Source organism: Ochotona curzoniae, unplaced genomic scaffold, assembly GCF_017591425.1.
Source record: "Ochotona curzoniae isolate NIBS_2020 unplaced genomic scaffold, NIBS_Ocur_1.0 scaffold_3223, whole genome shotgun sequence".
In the NCBI taxonomy this organism is placed as follows: domain Eukaryota; kingdom Metazoa; phylum Chordata; class Mammalia; order Lagomorpha; family Ochotonidae; genus Ochotona; species Ochotona curzoniae.
The window spans coordinates 4147091-4169074 of NW_024467108.1; the positions used below are offsets into that span (position 1 = coordinate 4147091).

The following is a 21984-nucleotide window of genomic DNA, read 5'->3' on the forward strand; positions in this document are numbered from 1 at the left end:
TTAATGTAAAGGGCAGTGCTTGATTTGAGGGTCAGAGGAGGAACAGTGAGCAGAGGGAGGACCTGTTTGGCCAGGTGTTGCAGGCCAAGCCTGCTCCACCCTTGTCTGCTGTACTGCTTACCACATCAGGTGGAAGCCCTACCTTGGTCCAGCTGGTGCTGGTCCCACCATTTCTAGGGTCTGCTCATTCCCAGATTCAGCTTTTTTGAGAACAAACTTTCTAGAGAGGGGATCCAGAACTGGGCATATAAGGAAGAATAGCTGGACTGTGTATATTTGGATGGGGCGGGGGGTGGAGAGTTGCATGGAAAGGAAACAGACGAGCACAACACTGGGGTTCTGAGTGCAGCAAAGCCTGGAGGTGGTGGGAGGCATAATCAGCTGGACACAATGATCTCTCTCCTGGCCATTTCTCATAAAGAAGAACCAACTTGCCTTGGACACTTGTCATAGGAGAGGCTCAAACAGCCTGGCATGTCATAGAACACGATGGCGGCTGGCTCAGATGACTTCTAAGGTCATTCCCAGTGTGGAGTCTATAGCACCAGCCCCTTCACCACCTGTGACTGAAGTCCAAGCTGCGCAGCACTCTGCCCTGTCTGTGTACCTCCCCCTGCACCACCAGGCCCACATGCAAATCCCTTCTCCTGGCGTTTCTTCTCTAGCACTCTGCCCTAGTATTGTAGTGAATGTTGTCACTGTTTGGTCTGCACCATTGGTAATTTCACTCCTGCCCCTATGTGCTGATGATAAACTTCCTCTGCCATTCAGAGAGAAACTGGGCAAGAAGCCAGGAGGCCTGAATACAGCAGAACCCCTGCCTCTTGGGCTTCCTCTCACCCTGCTTCACATCCAAACCAAAGCAACTGACAGAGGTAATTTACCGTGATGTGAAGGCAGGAAAGCGGTGTCTGAACAGGTTGTTCAGGCAATAATGTGGTGACTGCACCCTTTTTCTTACTTTATAGCTTTCTCAAGTGCCCTTCATTTCCACTTATTTCCAGGTTAATAAATATTTATAAACCAGATGAATGAAACAGAGGGATGCAGGCCAAATATTTAAAGCAAATTATGTACAAGTTAGACCATTTAATGTTTAGAACTAGATATAAACAGAGGGAAACCAGCTGGAGAATGGTCACATGAATAACAGAAAAGAAGACATGCTAGCTTATGGAGGACAGGAAGGGAGGAAGGACAATGGATTACAAGTCTTTATCAAGATATCCCTTCACCAAGAATTTCTACTATGGAGGCACCAAGTCTTCTATTTTGAAGGTGATGATAATCCTATTACTTTGGGTTGAATTAGTCCATTGGTCTCTGTTGACACGGTCCTGTGCTGATCTCCACAGAGCATTGATGAACTGGTCCAACAGCATTTACCCAGTGGTAGGAGAAATGAAAGATATTTTGGGGGTTTCAAACCAGTTACACAAGGCAGGCATTTGGTGCAGTGGTCAGAATGCCACTCTGGATGCCCACGTACCACCTTAGAGTACCTAGTTTGAATCCAGGCTAGTCTGTTTCTGATCCAGCCTCATTAGATGATGACTCAAGTATTTGTGTCCATGCTGTTCAGGCAGGGTATCTTTTGGCCTGGCTCTGCTCTGGTTATTGCAGGCATTTGGGGAGTGAACCAGTGGATGCAAGATCTTTCTTCCGTCTTTCATACAAAAATGAAAAACAAAATAAAAATTGATAACCAGGGAGAACCAGGGAGACTAAAGAAAGGCAGAAGCTGACTGAGTTGGAGGGAAACGCTGGCAGCGTTATGGGCAGAGAAGTCCCAGTGGCACCAAGAAGTTGCTACTGAAGACTTTTCATCATATGTAGTCCCATACATACACAGTCAAGCATTCTGTGATTGAGGCAGGCCCCGACCTGGCAGTTAAGACACTGATCGAGACACTAATTCCTACATCGGAGTACTTGGCCCCACACCAGCTTCCAGCTCCAGACTCCAGGTTCCTGGGAGGCAGCAGAGATGGTTCAAGTGACTGGGTCCCTGCTACAATGTGAGAGACTTGTGTTCTTGGCTCCCAGCTTTGGCGTGGAATGTCATGGACATTTGGGGTATGAACGAATGGACAGGCGCACTCTGTCTCAAATAATTAAGAACTGAGTGTTTTTCTTTGCAAAAAAACATGAGCTAGGTTCTTTCATTACATACTTATTAATATGTGCCATACTTCACTCCTTATAACTTGCTTATGTGTTCTTAAGAACAACAAATCAGGGTGTGTGTGTGGGGGGAGGGAGGAGAATTGGCTCTCACAATAGTTGGTTTAGACGGGGATGTAAAAACCCTGTCTTGGGCCCGGCGACGTGGCCGAGCAGGTAAAGTCCTCGCCTTGAATCCCACAGGGGCGCCGGTTCCAATCCCAGCAGCTCCACTTCCCATCCAGCTCCCTGCTTGTGCCCTGGGAAAGCAGCCAAGGATGGCCCAAAGCCTTGGGACCCTGCACCCGTGTGGGATACCCGGAAGAGGTTCCTGGATCCTGGCTTCGGATTGGCACAGCATTGGCCACTGCGCTCACTTGGGGAGTGAATCATTGGACGGAAGGTCTTCCTCTCTGTCTCTCCTCCTCTCTGTACACCTGACTTTCCAATAAATAAATAAATCTTAAAAAAAAAAAAACCCTGTGTTGGGGATCAAGGGCTGAGGCAGGCAGTGGGGACAGGGCTACAGACTCACTCCACTACCATATGACATCACAGATCAATAACCACCACCATGTGGGATTCCCGAACCTTTAGCCCTTTGGTCTTTCATAACAGCTAGTGCTAATGCAGGAAGACAAGTTAGGTCAGCTGCAGGAGAGGAAAGGAATAAAGACAAGCCCGTGACCTCCAACATCTGGGGGCTTCTGCTGAGCTGCTCAAGGAACATTTACCGAGTGCTGGGTAAAGAGACTCAATTAAGACTGAGAATTGATTTTAGAATTTATTGTGCATTTACTTTCAAGAATATTTTCAGTTTGGACAGTGAACTATATGAATTACCCAGAATCTAAGATAATACAAATTACACAGAAAATCATGTCTATGAAGAGACCTGTTTATTACTGATAACACTTCATTTGGCTAAAACCACAAGAAAGCCACACACAAATACATAAAGTGCAAATTCTCACAGGCAGTATTTATAATACACCCTGGTGCTTTTGTAGAGAAAAACAACAAGATGTTGTCAAACTGTTCAAACAAGGGCACAGTTTTAAGCTACTGCTACACACTTAGTCAGAAAAAGAATTCATCCTTAAGTGCTTCTATGTTTTCTGGCTTATTGAAAGATGTATACCAAGAGTCTTCTATCCTATAACAAGACAATCTCACCATACATAGATGCGTGAGTGGCTCTCCTAAGAAACACGATGAATCATAATATTGGTCAAAACACACTGAATGATACCAAATTTGTTGTGACACATTTGGAAGCAAGCCTCAAAATGACACTTACACAAGTGATATTAAGTCCACACAGATATTATCTCTTGGCCTTGCCAACTAACACCTTGCTTTGAGTGTAAAATACCAGGCATTATACACATTTTCCATGTAGAAATAGTCTGCCCTCTGGAAATTGAGTGCTAAAGGGTCTGTGTGCTTAACATATATCATGTATTATAAATTTTGGTAATGGGAATCATCAAGAGAGCTAAATGGGGTAAATTCAATATTTCAAATAGCTTCTTCATCCGTTTGCTTCTTTCACATAAAACCTGTTAATTCCTGTTACTGAGCAATCTATAGCAGGTACTGAATTAGGTGGTATTGGAACAACAGTAAACCACAATTCCCGATTCCAGGAAGTTGGTAGTCTGGCGCTCTTTCTCAGTTAAAGAGTGGCAATGAGTTAAGAAGAAACACTGGTCCAGAATGTGAGATTGCGTGGTAGAGTAAGTGGTTTGGGTCAGCGTGATTTGGCAGTAATGCCTCAGTCTCAGCTTCTAAAGGGCAGGGAATATCCAAGATGCATTCGTTCTTTATGGTTCTCACACTGGAGTCTGCAAGTATCACAGGTAAAGGCAGTAACGGGGTGTGGTGGCCCTGGAGGAGAAAAGGGAGAGGCCACAATGACAAACTTGGTGTGCCTTTCTGGCAACACTAGCTACTGTGAAGAGTGAAGTATCATTTCTATATAGGAAATTTTATTTTATTTATTATGGATGCAAACTTAATTTGCAATGTAAGTTGGAACATGGAAATACATCACATTCCTTTCTTCCTCCTCTGCCATGTTCTCTGGTTTAGAGTTCTGCTGGCATGCCACCTCAAAGGGTCAGTTCAAGTCCCAGACTTTCTGCTTCTAATCCAGCTTCCTGTTAATGTGCCTAGGAGGGCTGTAAAGGATTACCTAAATGCTTGGGCCCCTGTACCCACATAGAAGACCTGGATGGAGTTCCTTGTTCCTGGCTTCAGTCAGGCAAAGTTGAGAAGCAAACTAGATGTCTCATTCTGTTCCTGTCTTGGTCACTTCACTCATTCTTGTTGGTTTTCTTTTAGGTACATAGTGGAATAAACAAAGAAAGATGACAGGCAGTGTAACAGTATGGTGAAAATTTAAAGTAATCAACAATATTGAACACTAATTTTGTTTCCAACGGGGATTTGAGTCATCAAAGAGCCATGCTTTTCTTTGTTTTAGACTTCTTATGGTTATGGTAAGATGCTAAGATTTCCTCAAATTCTATAATTTGATTGTCCAAAGTGCCACAAAGCCTCAAATGAAATGCTAGGCCAATCGATGCTCATCTTGGTTAGTATAACTCTTTCCTCAAAAATTTCTAGATCAATTTAAGAAAGAAAGAAAGAAAGAAAAGCAATTTCAGAATTGTAAAAGGCCGTGATAAATTAACATACAGAAGTGCCCAAACAAAAACAAAATAATGAAATTTAAAATTACTTCTTACAACATCTTACTGTAATAAACATAATAACAGTCTGTAAACAAACACAGCTTATGTATAAGTTTAAAGCATTCTGAATGAACAGTTAAGATTTGAGGTAATAGGACAAGAGCTTTTCACAGTACAAAATGTAGAAAGGTGTCTAGGAAAATAGGGAGGTAGAGAGAAGATATAAAACTAAATTGATCCAAGAGGAATTTGGATTTTTCAAGCATCACAAGCATCAGTGGAAATCATCCCCCAAAAACCAAACAAAAACACCATTTAGCAGCAGTTCATAGAACAAGTTTTCCATTAAACTCCAGCTAACACCTCTGTTGTGTCAATTCCAGAAGCAATCTGCTTAATAGGTTTATTCCTACATGAAGATATTCCAACAGCTGCTGAAGTTACTACATCTAAATAACATTTCCTACTTAATACAACAGCTTCAAATATCATTAACGCTATACATCCTTTAGGATGAACAAAACTGTGTTCAAGTCTCAACTTCCCAGGTTACATGAAAAATAATACCCAAGTAGGCCTTTGCCTTTATACTTTTACTAAAAATATACAAAAAATTACTTTCTGAACTAAATATTTCTAGATATGGAAAATCAAATGTTATTTTTAGTGCTCTTAACATCATTTTTGTTTCAACTCAAGTGTAAAAAAGAAAAATGTGTTGGAAGGAAGGAAATCTAGAAAGGCCAGTGAGGAGACAGGCATGTGGCCTAGTGGTTAAGATGTTCGGATCCCATACTGAGTGCCAGGGTTTGCCGGTTCCAGCTTTCTGATAATGTACACTTTAGGAGGCAGCAGTGTTGGCTCCAGGAATCATGTTCCTGCCTCCAGCTCCTGCACAGGGGCACTTGGGGAGTGAACCACAAGATGAGAACTCTCTCTCTCTGCCTCTTAAAAAAAAAAAGTAACAACAAATATACCTAACATTTTTATTCCTTTAATACAAAATATTTTATATGAAGATTTTATGGTAATTCTCACCCAGAAATCCCCTGAGTCTCACCCTCTTTAGATGAAGAGCAGGGCACAGCACTTCACACTCTGAGCCTCACATAAAGTCTAAATGAAGAACTTATCACCTGCAGCACTAGTTTCAACTACTAGTTGAACTACTAGCACTAGTTTCTCTTCTTATTGAATGATCTTATTCCTTTAACTGTTTCTCAGAGGTCTTACTTTCCTATCTCCGTTTTATTCTTTTGTGAAATTTCAATGGTCTCCTCTTTCATTTCTTCTTTGTCTCCTTCCAGGTTTTCACATGTCTGACACAACACCCCGGCAGGGATTGAATCCATCAGAGGGGTGCTTTATCTCATCTCCTGAAACCTGGTTTCTATTTGGTGATTGCTCATCAAGGTAAACAAAAGGCTCGGTGTCTGCTCAGCACAACAACAAACATGCAGGGAAACACCATCAAACACCGTTTATTCTCTACCTTTAAGGTGGTGGGTTTGCCCTGCACAAGAAGCATCTCCTGTGTCATTTTATGCAGCTTGAGACCGTCTGTCCATTTCTACTGTTAATATTCAATTTATGTTTTGATCTTGTTACACTAACTCTTCCCCCTTTCCCTAAAGCATCAGAAAATCCTAGTTTTGTTTTGCATGCTCAGAGAGGATGCACTTGTTTCCATGACATTTTTCAAAAAGAGAAAAACAGTTACAGTGCCCAGGGCTGAGATTCCCATTGGCCAGCACTTTTGTCCCTTCTGGCTGGCTTGGGCTGTCACTGAATTGATCTTTTTGGGTAGTGTGTACTATGTCAGGTTCATGTTAAATATCAGACTCAGACTCAAGAACTTAGCTAGAATCAAATAATTCCCTTAATCTATGCACTTTCAGGAGGCTTTGTACATTTTTATTAATTCTTGATATTGAACTAAATTTCTGATAGGATTCCAAACTTTGATTATGTCTCACCTTGATTAAGATGACTAAATGCTGAACTGTATTAAAGCCCTCAAATAAACCTGTTCTCTTCATGATAGAATGACAGTCAAGATACGGCTTTAGTAGTTACGGATGTGCTCTAAAGTCACTCCAGTTCCATTTCATTTCTTCACTCACTGAAACACAACTACTAAAACCAAACATATAACATTGTTCATATCACTTTGTAGAAAATACACCATTTTCCTAAATTACACTCTACATGCTGTAAATAAAACAAAAAAGTTTACATTTTTAAATAAAACATTCTACACAGTTTTTTTTCCCTCCAGTGCAAAGCTTTTGAAGACAAGCTTATTCACAAATATGGTACCCTACATTTAGCCAGCTGTTATCTACAGTCATACACGATTCAGTTATAAAAAAGTAAGAAGGAACAAATGAACAATAGTGGCAATAGAAACATTTGGAAGTTATGTTTGGATGATATCAGCTCAACCAAATATTAGCTGACAGCTGTAACAAGCATAATTACATGAGTGCTCTCATCCATTCAAACTTCATGTTGTCATTTTTAGGAAAGAAATTCTCTAATGCCAATGCAATCTCCTAAAGGCAATCTATTCACCAGGATTATGTCCAAGACCCAGTCAGGGCTACCTCCACCCAGTGCACATACACATTCTACAAACCACACTAAAAGGGTTCATTGTAAAGGTGACTGTACCCCTGAAGTCTGGAATCTCCAAAGAGACACTGGCATGCTGTTATGGGCAAAGCTCCTGTTTCCTGAAAGACCAGGAGGCAGGAGGAGATAGGGAGAATCTTAGAGCTTTTGGATTTGTGGGAAAGACAGCTACCTTCGAGGCACGCTGTTTTATTACTACTGTCTGTGTTGAAGTGGTATGATCAGGACCACCAAGCCTACAAGTTGTAAATTCCTGTCACATGATCTTTTTTATAGTCACAAGATTTTGGAATCAGCACACTCACTGGATATGAAGGAAGCACCTATACAGTTGGGAAGATTGTCCTCGATTCTCTGAAAAGGATGATTTATATGTAATACACTGTTTCAGTTACCAGACCCTGAGAAGGCACTGAGAAACTTGACAAGAGCAATGCCACTGCAAGTGTTGCCACTATTGTTTCATGTTCAGTAAACATGTCAAACACACAGTAAGTCCACACTGCACCAAAGGCACCTCAAACAGGTGCTCGAACTACATGGAGTCTGCTCTAAGCTGAAAATGCTACATATGCTATTTTTGATACTCTAAGTTAGTAATTAATATCTGAGCTGTAACAATGATACTTTTCTATTATATGATCCTGTAGCAGTTTCTTGCTAATATCATGGATTAATTCCCATAACTAACCATATAATTATGTAACATTAAAGCTTTTTTTTAACCATGCTACACACAATTACAAGATATGGAACTAAGCTTAATCACACTTTAATAAGAAAACTCACTTTTATACTGTCATGTTTCTATTACAGGAAGAACAACATTACTGTAATACTTCTGATGTGATAACTTCGAAGACAATAAAAAAAATCTGAATAATTTCTCTCCAGGTTATTTCAATTGAGATTTATGCAGCACATTTAGTCACTTAACCAAAAAAGGCAGAACACAAAAGGAAAAAGATACTTGGCTGTGTGGGATAGAGAGATGACTAACTTGGGGTCCAACACAAGGGGAGCGCTCAGCTGCGCTGCTCCGTATGCCAGGGCAAGGACAGGGTGCACGGCGGTGCCACTACACAGAGCGCCAGGTCAGTCCGTTCTTATTGGGTTCAAGAAAATTCTCAATTAGTGCTTCAATGAGTTTCTTCAGTTCTTCTTCCAGTAAGGCTGGGTCACTGGGGAGAAAAGAGGAACAGTTTTTGAAGTTTGTATTCAAACAAACTTTAATGCTATAAAAATAATCTTTACTTCTTAAAGAGGGCACATACCTGAGGAATGATTGTGCAATTGGTAACAAAAGAGAAATGTATTCCAGTAAAGCACAGGTTCAAAAAATGAATCACAAAGGAGACATGATAGTAGGAGTTGAGAGTATTATGATAGATGGGTGAGTTACAGTCATTCTAACAATTTCTCCTAGGGGCTGGTATTATAGTGCAGTGGGTTGGGCTGCCATCTGTACTGCTGGCAACCCAAATGGGCACTGGTTTAAGTTCTGACCACTCCAAATGCATCTGGGAAGGCAGCAGAAGTTCCTGGCTCCTGGCTTTGGCCCAGCCCAGCCCAGGCCTTTGTCACCATTTGGGAAGTGAACTAGTGGATGAAAAATTGTCTCTCCTCTCCTTATGTAAACAAGTAAATAAATAAATTCAAATAAATCAACCAATCTGGGAGACGGTGGTGGTGGCTCAAGTACCCTTCCAGAAGCCATGCACTCATGGGCATTTGCAGAGTGAGTAATGAACATTAAAGAAAAATAACCATCCTTCATTTTAAACCAAGTATAGCACTGCCCAATTTGGTTTACTCTAAACTCTGCTCTTAATGCCTTCAGCAGGTGTTTCTCTTTTCCCTACAGGAAATGAAACCTTAATGCAGATAGGAGAAACAAGCATACTGAACCTTGTCAGGCTCTGATGGACATTAAAAAATCTCCTTCTCCAGAATACAGTGTCCAGTGGAGACGGTACAGGAGATACCATCTTTACTAAGGTTAGGTAGTCTTTGAATGGTTATTAGAGTGAAATTAATTTATTTTCATAGTTCATGCTCTTAAAAAGAAATGAACTGGGATGATTATGTCAGATCATACTACGTGTAGAAGATGAATATCTTGGCAATAAGCCAAAGTTTCCATTGATCATTTATGTTCATTATATAATAGTTAAGGCTCAGAGTCTCCTCAAACTGACATTCATTACATTTTCATATCCAATTTCAATTCTGTGGTACTGCATATATATCAAGAATATACATCTCAATAAAGCCTTTATGTGTCTATGTAAGAAATCAATTCTTACCTCTGCTCAGGGGAGGCGCACATCTCTGCATAATACTTTATTTTTGGCTCTGTCCCACTCGTCCGAAGAGTAGCAACACAGCCGTTTTGAAAGGTGAATGTAATCATCTGGCTGTTTTTGCTCACAGGCAGCACCTAGGCAAAGTGCAATGACAGCTTAATTACATCCCTTCCCCATGGTCAAGGCTATAGAACACATTCCACGGCTACGGAGTTATCTAAAGGAGTCATATTTGTGTAATGTAGAAAGGTGGATGTCAGAGGCCGGGGAGCTGGTGCACGGACATAGCACTTCTGTTAGACAAGAGGAAAAAGCTCCAGAGACCTTCTGCACAACAATACAAATGTACATAGTAACTACTGAACTGTACTCAGAAAATAAGATGTAAATTTTATACTGTCCTTTTTTAAAGGAACAATTAAAGATGTCTTAAATGTAAAAAACTATTAAAATTTAAGAGAAGATAATCTACATAGTGGTCCACAAACATCCCATGAACCGGACTCCTGCCACAGCCCAGGCATTGGCTGATTTCTGTGACAGAATGCTCTCCAGCTTAACAATGATGTTGAACAGGAAGTTCTGCTGCCATTTCATGGACCTGGCTCCCAGAGAGTGAATGACCTGCTCAGGACAATCAACTGAGTGGGAGAACAAGAAGCGGAGCCAGGTCTCTCGGCCCAAAGTCCAAACTGCCTCTATATTTGCCAAGCACTTTGCAGTTTATCAAAGGTCTCCAAAGAGAAGGGCAAGCCTTCCAGAAGCCATGCAAAATAACACACTGGGGTACAGAAAAGTTACTTGCATTTTTACACGAATTTTTAAAAAAGAAATGAAGTTTTACTGACATTGAATATGTCTGTTAACACTGGTACTAATCCTAGTCCTCACGTCAAGCTGTTAAAAGTATCTCAGGGGGCTTGCTGGAGGCTTATTTTGACAGAGCAGTGACACTTCTTGCCAGGTGTTCTAAGCTCTGGTCCTCTCCTAGAGAACACCATCTTGGACAGCAACTACTGCACACCACTTAAGATAGAGACCTACGGCACAGTAGGCTAAGCCTCCACTTGAGGCACTGGGATCCCTCATGGATGTCAGTTCATGCCCTGGCTATTCTGTTTTTTATCCAGCTTCCTCTCTCCCTATGGCTTGGGAAAGCAGCTCAAGTCTTTGGATCTGAACACTTGTAGGTGACTCAGAAGAAGCTCCTGGGTCCTGGCTTCAGATTGACTCAGCTCTGGCTGTTGCAGCCATTTGGGCAGTGAATTAGCAGATTAAAGATCTGGCTCGCCTTCTCTTTGCAACTCTGCCTTTGAAATAAAATTAAGCATATCATCAAAACAAAAAACAAAAAGACCTTCCTTCTCTTTTCACTCACAGAATATCAACAAATCCTGCTTATTCTGTCTATTTACCTCAACTTTGTCCCATTCTCTTTATTCAGGCCACCATCATCTCTGAGACCAAGACTGACCCAGGGATCCACCTGCTCTTTCCACCTGGAAGCTTGTCCTTGGCAACCTCCCCACCATCCAGGCAGGCCTTCTCTCCTCTCACCCCACATACCAGCTGCAGACAACTATCTGCAATTCTCTGAAGAACTTCCGAAGATGCCTTCTCTTCTCCAGAACCCCCAGCTACTGCTCCCAATTACCTGAAAGACCCTCACTGCCTTGTGTGCCTGTGTAGCTTCTAATCATCCCTGAGAACTCACTCAGGACAGTCCTCCAGCCATCCATGAGCTCTCAGCATCAGAGTGGGGGTCCGTCCCCTCATGCTCTCCCTAGACAAGCTTACACATCCCGGAGGCACCGATCATTGTGTTAGTCCATTGCTCTTCACTAGCCCATTTCCCCAAGGTGCCTTTGCCACTGCTGCAGTCCTCATGTGTACGCGCCTGCAGCATGGAAGGGTTCTCCTACACGAACATACAGATGAGAGACAGGTTGGAAGGAGGAAAGGAGAGAACTCAAAGGAAGTCTGTGGCATTTACTAAGTAACCTTGGGGATAACAGCATCTACACTAATTGCCTTCAAAGAGAAGAACAAATGAAAAAACATTTTGAACAATGAGTATAACAAACTTTAAGAAGAATTACGAGAGAAAAAATGGCACCATGCCATAGTAGATTAAGCCTCTACCTGTGGTGCCTACATACCGTATAGGCACCAGTTTGAGTCCTGGCTGCTCTTCTTCTTTTTTTAAAAAGATTTATTTTATTTTTATTAGAAAGTCAAATATACAGGAGAGGAGGAGAGACACAAAGGATGGTCTTCTGTCTGATGATTCACTCTGCAAGTGGCTGCAATGGCCGGAGCTGAGCGGAGCCGAAGCCAGGAGCCTAGAGCCTCTTCCAGGTCTCCCATGTGGATGCAGGATCCCATGGCTTTGGGCCATTCTCGACTGCTTTCCCAGGCCACAGGTAGGGAGCTGGATGGGAAGTGGACCACTGGGATTAGAACCAGAGGCCACAAAGGATCCCAGCTCATGCAAGGCATGCTAGGCTACTATGCTGGGCCCGGCTGCTCTACTTCTGATCCAGCTCCTTGCTAATGTGCCTGGGAAAGCAGCAAAAGATGGCCCAAGTTCTTGGGCCTTTGCACCTATGTGGGAGACCTGGAGGAAGCTCTAGGCTCCTGGCTTTGGACTGGCCCAGGTCTGGCTGTTGTGGTCATTTGGGGAGTGAACCAAATGAAGCAGAAGATCTCTCTCTCTCTCTCTCTCTCTCTCTCTCTCTCTGTGTCTCCTTCTCTCTCTGTAAATATGCCTTTCAAATAAAAATAAATAAATCTTTTTTTAAAAAAAATATTACATGAAAGACTCAGCATAAAATTAGAGAAAATTTTTTTAAATTATTTTTTAATAATCTTACTTAGTTGATTAGGGTGCAAAGGGTCAAGGGCTACAAGTTTAAAGTGGGTAATACCATTGTTTCCACACTAATATTATCATTTTTCCCTGTAGCTGGAGTTAGGGGAGAAACAAAGGGAAATGCCCCACCAAACCTCCCATCCATCCCAGATCCCCAACAGGAGGTGCGCTCTGAGGGTCAGTTTTGATAGTTCACCAGTTCTGGACTGCTGCCCATCTCACAGTTTCAATTGCAATGAAACCTATTCAGAGTCTACTGGCTGATGATCTCTTCATGGTTGGGGTTCTAAGATCAGCAGTTCAGTTGGAGGAATCTCCAAAGAAACTTCATCTGCAATGATCCCAGATCTGATTCTTGCGTGAGTTTGCTAGTACAGACTCCAACACCGCCCGTCACACCAATCAGCTTATGCACATGCTGGTCGTTGTGACTGCTGGGTCCATTCTGTTTCCAGCCCTGTCTTCCTCGTGAACCAATGGGTGTTGTAGTCCAGCTCGATCCTACCCATTTCATACTTGGTCCTCCTGCAAACCAGTTGGAGCTGCAGCCTAGTTGGGGCAACTCCCCATAACCGCCCCCCCCCCCCCCGCCTAGTTCTGTCCCTACCCTGGCTCCCATGCTTGCCAGTATGTACCGCAGGCTTGTCCAGTCTGTCCCACATCTCATTTAGCTCTCACACATGTCAATGGACATTGAGGCCTAGTTCAACCCAACCAACCTACTATCCAGCCCATACACCTACTGGCAGGTGCCTCTCTGTCTAGCCACCCCTGCCCCTGTCCTGGTTTTTGTACTGTCCAGTGAGAGTAGTAACCCTGAGGGAGGTTTCCACTATTTCCCTTCTAGGCCACACCCACTCCCAGATTATGCAGTCTCCAGGTGGTTCTGGCATTTGACTTGACAGAATTAGCTCCCAGTGCCAGCCTCTGCCAGCTAATGCTGTGGCTAAACCCATTCAACCCTCAACCACTCTAATTTTTGCTTGCACCATTTCTCTTGTCTAGCTCACATGAGGCCCACAGGTGTAATAGCCCTGCCTAGTCTGATCTGCCCCCATCCCGACTCACGCTTTCCAAAGGAAGTAGTTGTCCAGCAGGGGAGCCCACATTTCCCTGTCTGCTTTGCCTTCTCCCCGATTATCACATGTGCTGTTTGGGTGCTGCAACCACATCTGGTATGGCTCATCTCACCTTGGCATTCCTTAATGTGTATTGGTATGTGTTGCAACTGAACCTGGCTCGACCCACACTCTGTTCTGGTGCTTGGATTCACCAGCGGGTGATGTGAAAAGGTTCAGCCTGGTCTGCTCCCAACCCATGCCATGTGTATGCCAGTGGGATAATTTCTATTGCCTGTTCTGGGCTGTTTCCTATTGTGCTTCTTGTGCTTACCTGCAGGGACTGTGTCCTGCCAGAGAAGTTGTCCAGGCTCCTTCATTAGAATCTCTCCCAGTGTCAGATTTCACGCATACCAGTGGGTCTGTGAGCCAGCCCTACTCAGTTCACCTCCTGTCCTAGCAGGAACAGTGGCTTTTCCTGACTGGCCTTCAACCCAATCTGGTTCTTATTGTTAGATGTTTCAACCCAGCCACGGCTCTTCCATACCCCCATACAGCTCACACATGGTTCAGTAAGGGCTGAGACCTAGCCTAGTCTGTCACATATCTTCCCTAATCCTCCAGAGCACCAGATGGTGTTGGAGTCTGTCCCGGCTTGGTGCTTCCAGTCCCAGTCCACACTTGTGCCAAGTGAGATTACAATCGTATCCTGATCAGAATGCAGCCCCAATTCCAACCCATGCGCTCCCTGGTGGGAAACTCAACCCAGCTAGGGTGTTCCCTTAGCTCCCCAACCAGGCCTATTCCCAGCCTTAGATCACATGCAGACCAGTGGTTGCTCTGATTCAGCTTGGCAGAGCCCCTCACTTGTCCTGGTCCCTTAGATGCTGTGGCTTAGCGTCCCTATCTCATGCAGATCAGTAGGTGCAAGGACCTACTTGGCATGACCTGTGCTCCAACCTGATTTCTGTTGTTTCTTGTGAGTTAAGGTTTGCTCGGCCCTGCCCATTCTGCCCCATTGCAGTGGCAGCCCGGCCCACCCCACATCCTGTTTTAGGATGCACATTCAGGTGCTGCTGCCTTGACCTGCCCTGTTGTGGGTTCCTTTACCTGTGAGTGATGGCAGGTGGCATGGTCACACCTAGCTTAGTCCATCGCAATCCCAGCTTGCGAGCTAACCAGGGGGACTTGTATTACCACAGGGTTGGACCCACACAACCCCACAGAGTCTACCCCCATTCCAAGATCTCTCACATGCTGGATAGTGTCTTGACCCTGCCAAATGTGACCACTCCACCACCCAGTCAGGTAATGGTACCTAACACTGCCAAAGAGACCCCCATCCAGAGCTTTGGTGTAAGCTGGTGTGTGGCGATCAGTGATGTTCTATTCTGACAGCCCATTTCTGGATTCATAATTGGGCTGGTGAATCTGTCTAACCCTAATTATCTTCTGAATACTTCCCTCCAAACCACCAGGTCTCAGTCCCCATGCATGCCTGAAACTTTCATGACCCTGTCACTGGGAATCACCCAAAATTCACTTCTCACCTACACTAAAACTGGCCTTAGTCATGGGTGTCCCCAGGCAGCATCTACATATCTTAAAAAACCCAGAGTTCACCACCGGGTGGCCAGCAGGCAAGCCTGGCACCACATGGTGCACTGGCCGTCCAAGGCCGAGGACTCCTTCACTGCCTTCTGGCAGTGTCTTTGGCTTGAGTCCCCAGCATTGGGTCCGACCTGGCAGGGGCACCCCCCACAGCCGCCACACTGCAGGGAGCTGCAGTTGCCCCCAACCTCAAGGCCCAAACCCCTCCCAAACTCGCCCAGAGGCAAGATCTTAGTGGCAGGGCTAAGGATTTTAATCCAGTTCCCAAGTTCCCTCATGGTGGACTTACCCTGAGGGAAGAGCTCAAAATTAGAGAAAGATTTGATTCTTCGTTTTAGATAATTTACAAACACAGAAACATATACCCAAATACATATATGCATAAAGACACAGAATTTCAACTGGGAACTAATTTTTGTCAATTGTATCAGTGTAGGAAGTGCAGCTTTCTTAAAATATACTGTATCTCTAGAATCTTGAGACAACATAAGAATGCTATTAGAGTTGTTTAGAGCTTGAGAAAACTCTAAACAAAAGAGAGGTATTGGGTAGCACAGTGGTAAGAGGCCAGTTAAAACATCTGTAGCCTTTGTCACATGCCTGTGCCTGATGACCGAGTCGAAACTGCGGACAGTTCCTTCCCCTTGCTTAACAGCAAGCTTCCCTTAGCTGCCTAAATCCTAACAGCTTATAATTACCATCTGCCTGCTGTTGCATGGTAACTTGCTATCCCACAATGGTTGCCTTTGCTGTAAGTCTGCCAAACTGCCCTTAATGGATCCCTGATGACGGTGGACAGAACTGGTGACATTTACAACAGGACCTGGAGCACTGTTCAGATCAACTCTGATTGGAGAGTTAGAGTTCATGATAAGGTTAAGTGATACACCCCTGACCACCTTTCAGCAGCCTTCCCTGAACACAAAGGCAAGGCTTGTTACTGTATATGCTCAAAGCACTTTCTCGCCCCTCTCCTCCAGTGTTCTGTCATAGGTTTACCCAGCCGCACCCCATTTACACTAACTTGATGCTTTCCCAAACATTCCCCTTTCCTGAACATGGAGATGGATTTGGGTTTTGTTGTTTTTATCTACCCTGCTTCGATTTGTACCTGCACTAGTAATCTCCTCTTTCTAAGAGGATACATCTGGTATTTCAATAACAGCAGTGTATAATCAAGTAGGTGGGCCTGTTGCTTGACAGAATTCTGGCTCTGGACTCTGGCTTCTTGCTAGTGCAGATCCTGTGAGGTAGCAGGTGACAGCTCAAGCAGCTGTGCCTCTGCCACCCTGGTGGGAGACCTGGACTGAGTTCCTGGCTCCCAGCTTTGGCCTGGCCCAGCCTCACCATCACAGGCATCTGAGGAGTGAGCCAGTGGAAAGGAGTTTTCTTTCTCTCAAATTAAAAAATAAAGAAACAGGAAAAATAACCCCCTGCACACAGGAACTTAGAGGATCTCACAGGCTGGTGATTCCACATGGCTGTTGGGAAGCCAGAAGGGGCACTGAGCAGCATGCCCCACCTCAGCTCCCAAGGCCTTGCCCTAAGAATCTCTTCCATTTAGCTTTTTCTAAATTGCAATCTTTGGAATATGCTGGTAACATTTTGAGCCTCATAGGAAATATTTTCTGCCTCTAGGCTTCTTGAGGTCATAAACCATTATTTGGGAAAGAAAAAACAGGTACTTACTGATTTCTTATTTGGCTGGCTGCTGTCAAACCCGGTGGTGATGTCCCGTACATGCAAAATAGCAAATCTCCCACAGAATTTTGGATATTCATTTGGAGAATCGAAATTGCGAAGTTTTTCAAATATACTTTTTATGGTAGGTGGATCATAACACAAGAAATATGAAGTTTTTGAAATATGATAACCATACCTGCATAAATATTTAAAGTGGTAAAATCAGATTATAGATAACTCTTTCAATAGTCATACATATCAAAGATAAGACTATTATAATATTCTGTCGAAAGTGACATAAGTTAAGAAAAATTCAGATAGCTGTAGTTTAAAAAAAATGACTGATGATTCCTCCAAAACAAATTTAGAAAGCGAAAGATACGACACAAGAATAAAAGAAAAATCCAGCATGTGAAATAACAGAACTTACTTTTCATAAACGTTAGTCAGCTGCTGTGTCAATGTGACATTCATAGTTTCCAGGTAAGATGCCATTTCAGCTACAACCACGGCAGCACTCACCCCATCTTTATCTAAAACCGAAGTTCCACACAGGAAACCTGAGGGGGCAAAGCGCTTTCAGAAAGTGGCACACTGGGACCTGCCCATCAGCAACTTTACAAGTCCTCTCATCAGGCAGAGCCTGGAACAGCTTAGGGACAGATAAAAGCCAGCCAGGCTCAACTTCCAGGGAACCCTTTCTTGCTCTGTCGAGAGATGCAGCTACACACTTACAAGTTCTCCACAGCTTTTACAAGTCAAATGAAAATCCAGAAGGTAAAAATTCCTCTTTTTATAATTACCATATAAAAAAAGATGCTCTCTATTAAAGATTTTGATATTTACTACATACCAATAGACTCCTCAAATGCAAAAAGGACTTCTTTTCCATTTTCCAGGAGGTCTTTTATCCTGCTTCCAATCCATTTAAAACCTGGTAATGTTTCCTGGAATGCAGAAAAAGCCACTCTAGTTAAGGTGAGAGAATCCTATCACTATATGCACATTCTACCCTTATGCTGATCTTCTGATATATTCTTTGATTCACAAAGATTTATGCTGTGGTCGACATATAGCCATGAAGTGTCATAAGTACACTTCCACTACCACTACTGATGACCTGCTATTTATACAGTACTGCTTTAGGTGACTAATACTGAATACAAGCCAATATTTCTAAGTGGTGATGCATCCAGTCACAAAGTCACATATTGCCTCAGGACTGTAACCTGTGCTGTACATTATCATCTTTTTTAAGTGCTCACAATTTTGCTGAAACTGAGACTCGGGCATTAACATTTATTTGCCTAAGATTATGTTGCTTGAGAGACGAAGTTGGCTGTCCATCACACAGCAGCTCAGACCCTGTCCTTCATGCTGTGATTACGGCCACCAACCTAAGAATGCTTATGAAGATTTTTGTCTCCTCCAGAAACTATAAGCTTTGACAATTTTAGTGATGCACTTTCAATACTATCACGGACCCAACCGAACCTTTCTCTAACACTGTGCTCTAACATGGGAAAAAACCCCACCAAAGTAGTCACTCAATCTGTGGTAATTAGTTTAGAAAATTTTTATTTGGTTACCTACAGTTCACTTAAAGATATGCCCTATTTCAGAGTCCAGAGAATGTGCATGTGTTACACACTAATTCTGCAGTTAATCATTTCCAACTTTTTAGAACTGTTCTTTTTTTCTCTTTTGTACTCTTTATGCCTTTTTTTTTTTAAGATTTATTTTTTTTTATTGGAAAGGCGGATATACAGAGAAGAGAGACAGAGAGGAAGATCTTCCGTCCGATGATTCACTCCCCAAGTGAGCGCAATGGGCCGATACTATGCCGATCCGAAGCCAGGAGCCTCTTCCGGGTCTCCCAAGCGGGTGCAGGTTCCCAAAGCTTTGGGCCGTCCTGGACTGCTTTCCCGGGCCACAGGCAGGGAGCTGGATGGGAAGCGGGACCGCCGGGATTAGAACCGGTGCCCATATGGGATCCCGGGCGTGCAAGGCGAGGACCTTAACCACTTTGCCACCGCGCTGGGCCCATGCCTTTTTTTTTTAAAACCCCATTTATTTTACTTAAAAGTTAAGAGTTACACAGAGAGAGGTCTTTCATCTACTAGTTCACTCTCCAAATGGCCACAATGGTCAGAGCTGAGCTGATTCGAAGCTGGGAGCCAGAGGCTTCTTTCACGTCTCCCACATTGGTGCAGGAACCCAAGAACTTGGGGTGTCTTTGCTGCTTTCTCAGACCAATAGTAGGGAACTGGATAGGAACGGGAGAAGCCAGGACTTGAACTGGTGCTCATAAGGGATGCCAGCTACCCCATGGGGAAGATTAGCTTGCTATGCCGCTGCACTGGCCGTTCACTATACAATATTCTTGCCAAAGATATAGGCAAGGAAAATAGATTTCAATAAATATTATCTTCTATTTTTAAAAGCCTAAGAGTAAAAGTTCTGTTTCGTAAAGGGCATTTTCTTCTACTCAGCTAATTAGTGTTAAAACCTGTGGCTTGACTCAAGAGATATGTCCAAAAGTGACATTTTCACTGTTATTTGGCAATAATGGCAAAGGAAAAGCAACAGATCTTGGCATTTGTCAAAAATAACTAAAAAAAAAAAGTCTATTTGAATGTCCAAGGTTCACGAAAATTAATAATCTGGGCTGAAGGTAAATCACTAATTCAAGACACAGAATTTCTCAGTATTAATTTGTAAGACTAAAACTTCTAAATATACCTAGACAACAAAAAATTACATTCCCTACTACTGACCATATCAACGTCATGACCCATGTAAACAGTAAAAAGTTGGAACTATTTTTCTTTCATTTCTAATTTTAAATGGTGATGCTCAATGCTAATATGACGAGGGGTAGTTTTGCTCCTGTTCTTAGGGAATGGCTCTTGTTTCAATTTATACTTTTGTGGTGTCAAATCTAATTATTCTTGCTGCGAATTTTATCCTTCTGCATTTCCTGGTTATTTGTATCGTTTTCAATTGTTTACACTTCCTAGTTAGTTGTATCTTATAAGTTCCTGTGATTTGTTAATTGGTCATCCATAAGAGAATGATTGCCTGAAAACACCTGAGGTTGTAAATGTCCCTGACATCACTGTTTTTGCTACATCTCACGAGTAGTGATGTTTTAGTTTTTATTGTAATTTCTTTAGCGCCACATGGGTCATGCAGTAGCATCAATTTCTGCAAGAAGGTTTTTCATTTTCTTTTTCATCAATCTAGCAACACATTGGTATTTTTTGTAGCATGTTCATTAACTAAATATTGATGAAAATTTATATTTTTCTCCCAGTTGTGGACTGTGTTCACTGGCTTAAGAGCATGTATACTTAAGGGGATGTATGATAGAAGACTGATATAACAGCAGAGACTGTTATGTCCGGATGTGGAGATAAAGTGCATTATGTCTCTCTGCATCCAGGATAAAGATGGACTCTCAGTGAAACAGTTAAAAATATGTAGACAGTAGGACGTGGGACTCTCTGACACTGCCTACAATGTTGGGAAACACTTCAATAACAACATGACAGACTTTTGACTGTTCACAAAGGACACCCTTGTAATACTAGAGGGGAAATCAATGGGGGGGACCAATGTGTCGGGGAGAGAACTTGGGGAGAGGGACAGGGGATAGAAAATCCAAGAGCCTATGGAACTGTATTGCAAAGCAATAAAAAATAGATTTTAAAAAGACATAGAATTCCTCAGTCTTTTTTTTTTTAAGATTTTATTTATTTTTCTGGAAAGTCGGATACACAGAGAGGAGAGACAGAGAGGAAGATCTTCTGTCCGATAATTCACCTCGCATGTGAGCGCAATGGCCGGTGCTGAGCTGATCCAAAGTCAGGAGCCAGGAGCTATTTCAGGTCTCCCACACGGGTGCAGGGTCCCAATGCTCTAGGCTGTTCTCAACTGCTTTCACAGGCCACAAGCAGGGAGCTGGATGGGAAGTGGAGCTGCCGGAATTAGAACTGGCGCCCATATGGGATCCCAGGGTGTTCAAGGCGAGGACCTTAAGTGCTATGCCATTGACTTGCCTGAATTTATCAGTCTTAATTTGCAATTTAGAATATACATCTTAAGACTGTGCTTAAGGGCTGGTGCAATGGCTCAACTGGCTAATCTTCCACCTCCAAGTGCTGGCATGACATATGAGCACCAGTTCATGTCCTGGCTGCCTCACTGCTTATTCAGCTCCCTGCTTGTGGACTGGAAGAGTAGCAGAAAACGGCCTAAGTCTTTTGACCCTGAACCTACATTGGAGACTTGGAAGAAGCTCCTGGTTCCTGGCATTGAATTGGCTTAGCTTCAACTGTTGCAGCCATTTGGGGAATGAACCAGTGGGTGAAAGATCTTTTTCTCTGTAAAATCTGCCTTTCCAATAAAGATATAAGTACTAAGAAAAAAAAGAGACTGCTTGAAAAGTCTAAGGAATTGCTGATACCTGCAACTTTCTGGGATTGGAGCCTATGGTACTACTGATGAGGTCACAAGGAACCAGATTTTCCCAGTGCCAGTATACTTTTAAAAGAATATCTCATCTTAGTGCCAGCAATTTACACACTAAGTGAGTTGGGCTCAAGGTGCCTAAATTACCAAAAAGATTACACGAGCAGAATTGGAAATCAGTGAAAGTTTCTGTGGCAATATCTCCTTAGTCCATAATAAGAGATTTGGAAAAGTAGTACACGGGGGCCAGTACTGTGGGATAGTAGACAAAGCTGCTGCCTACAACATCAACAACTCATATGGGTGCTGGTTTGAGTCCATGCTGCTCTACTTTCAATCTAGATCCCTGTTAGTGGCCTGAGAAAAGCATCAGAAAATGGCTCACGTACTTGGGCCCCTGTTACCCACATGAGAGACCTGGATGAAGCTACCGGATTTGACCTGGCCCAGTCTTGGGCATTAAGGTCATTTGGGGAGTGAACCAG

At 43.1% G+C, this 21984-nt stretch overlaps 1 protein-coding gene across 2 annotated transcripts in view; it reads right to left on the reverse strand.

Annotated features, from left to right (window-relative positions):
- Positions 1–7845: 7845 nt before the first annotated feature.
- Positions 7846–21984, reverse strand: part of PGM2L1 (phosphoglucomutase 2 like 1) — a 47604-nt gene continuing 33465 nt past the window's right edge. For both annotated transcript variants that reach the window (XM_040963940.1, XM_040963941.1), the window contains exons 10-14: positions 17880–17973; positions 17457–17586; positions 17033–17222; positions 9803–9936; positions 7846–8677 (exon numbers count right to left, since the gene is read on the reverse strand). In XM_040963940.1, the coding sequence (XP_040819874.1) occupies positions 8575–8677; positions 9803–9936; positions 17033–17222; positions 17457–17586; positions 17880–17973 (651 nt within the window). In that variant the 3' untranslated portion in view covers positions 7846–8574. The remainder of the gene's footprint in view (positions 8678–9802; positions 9937–17032; positions 17223–17456; positions 17587–17879; positions 17974–21984) is intronic.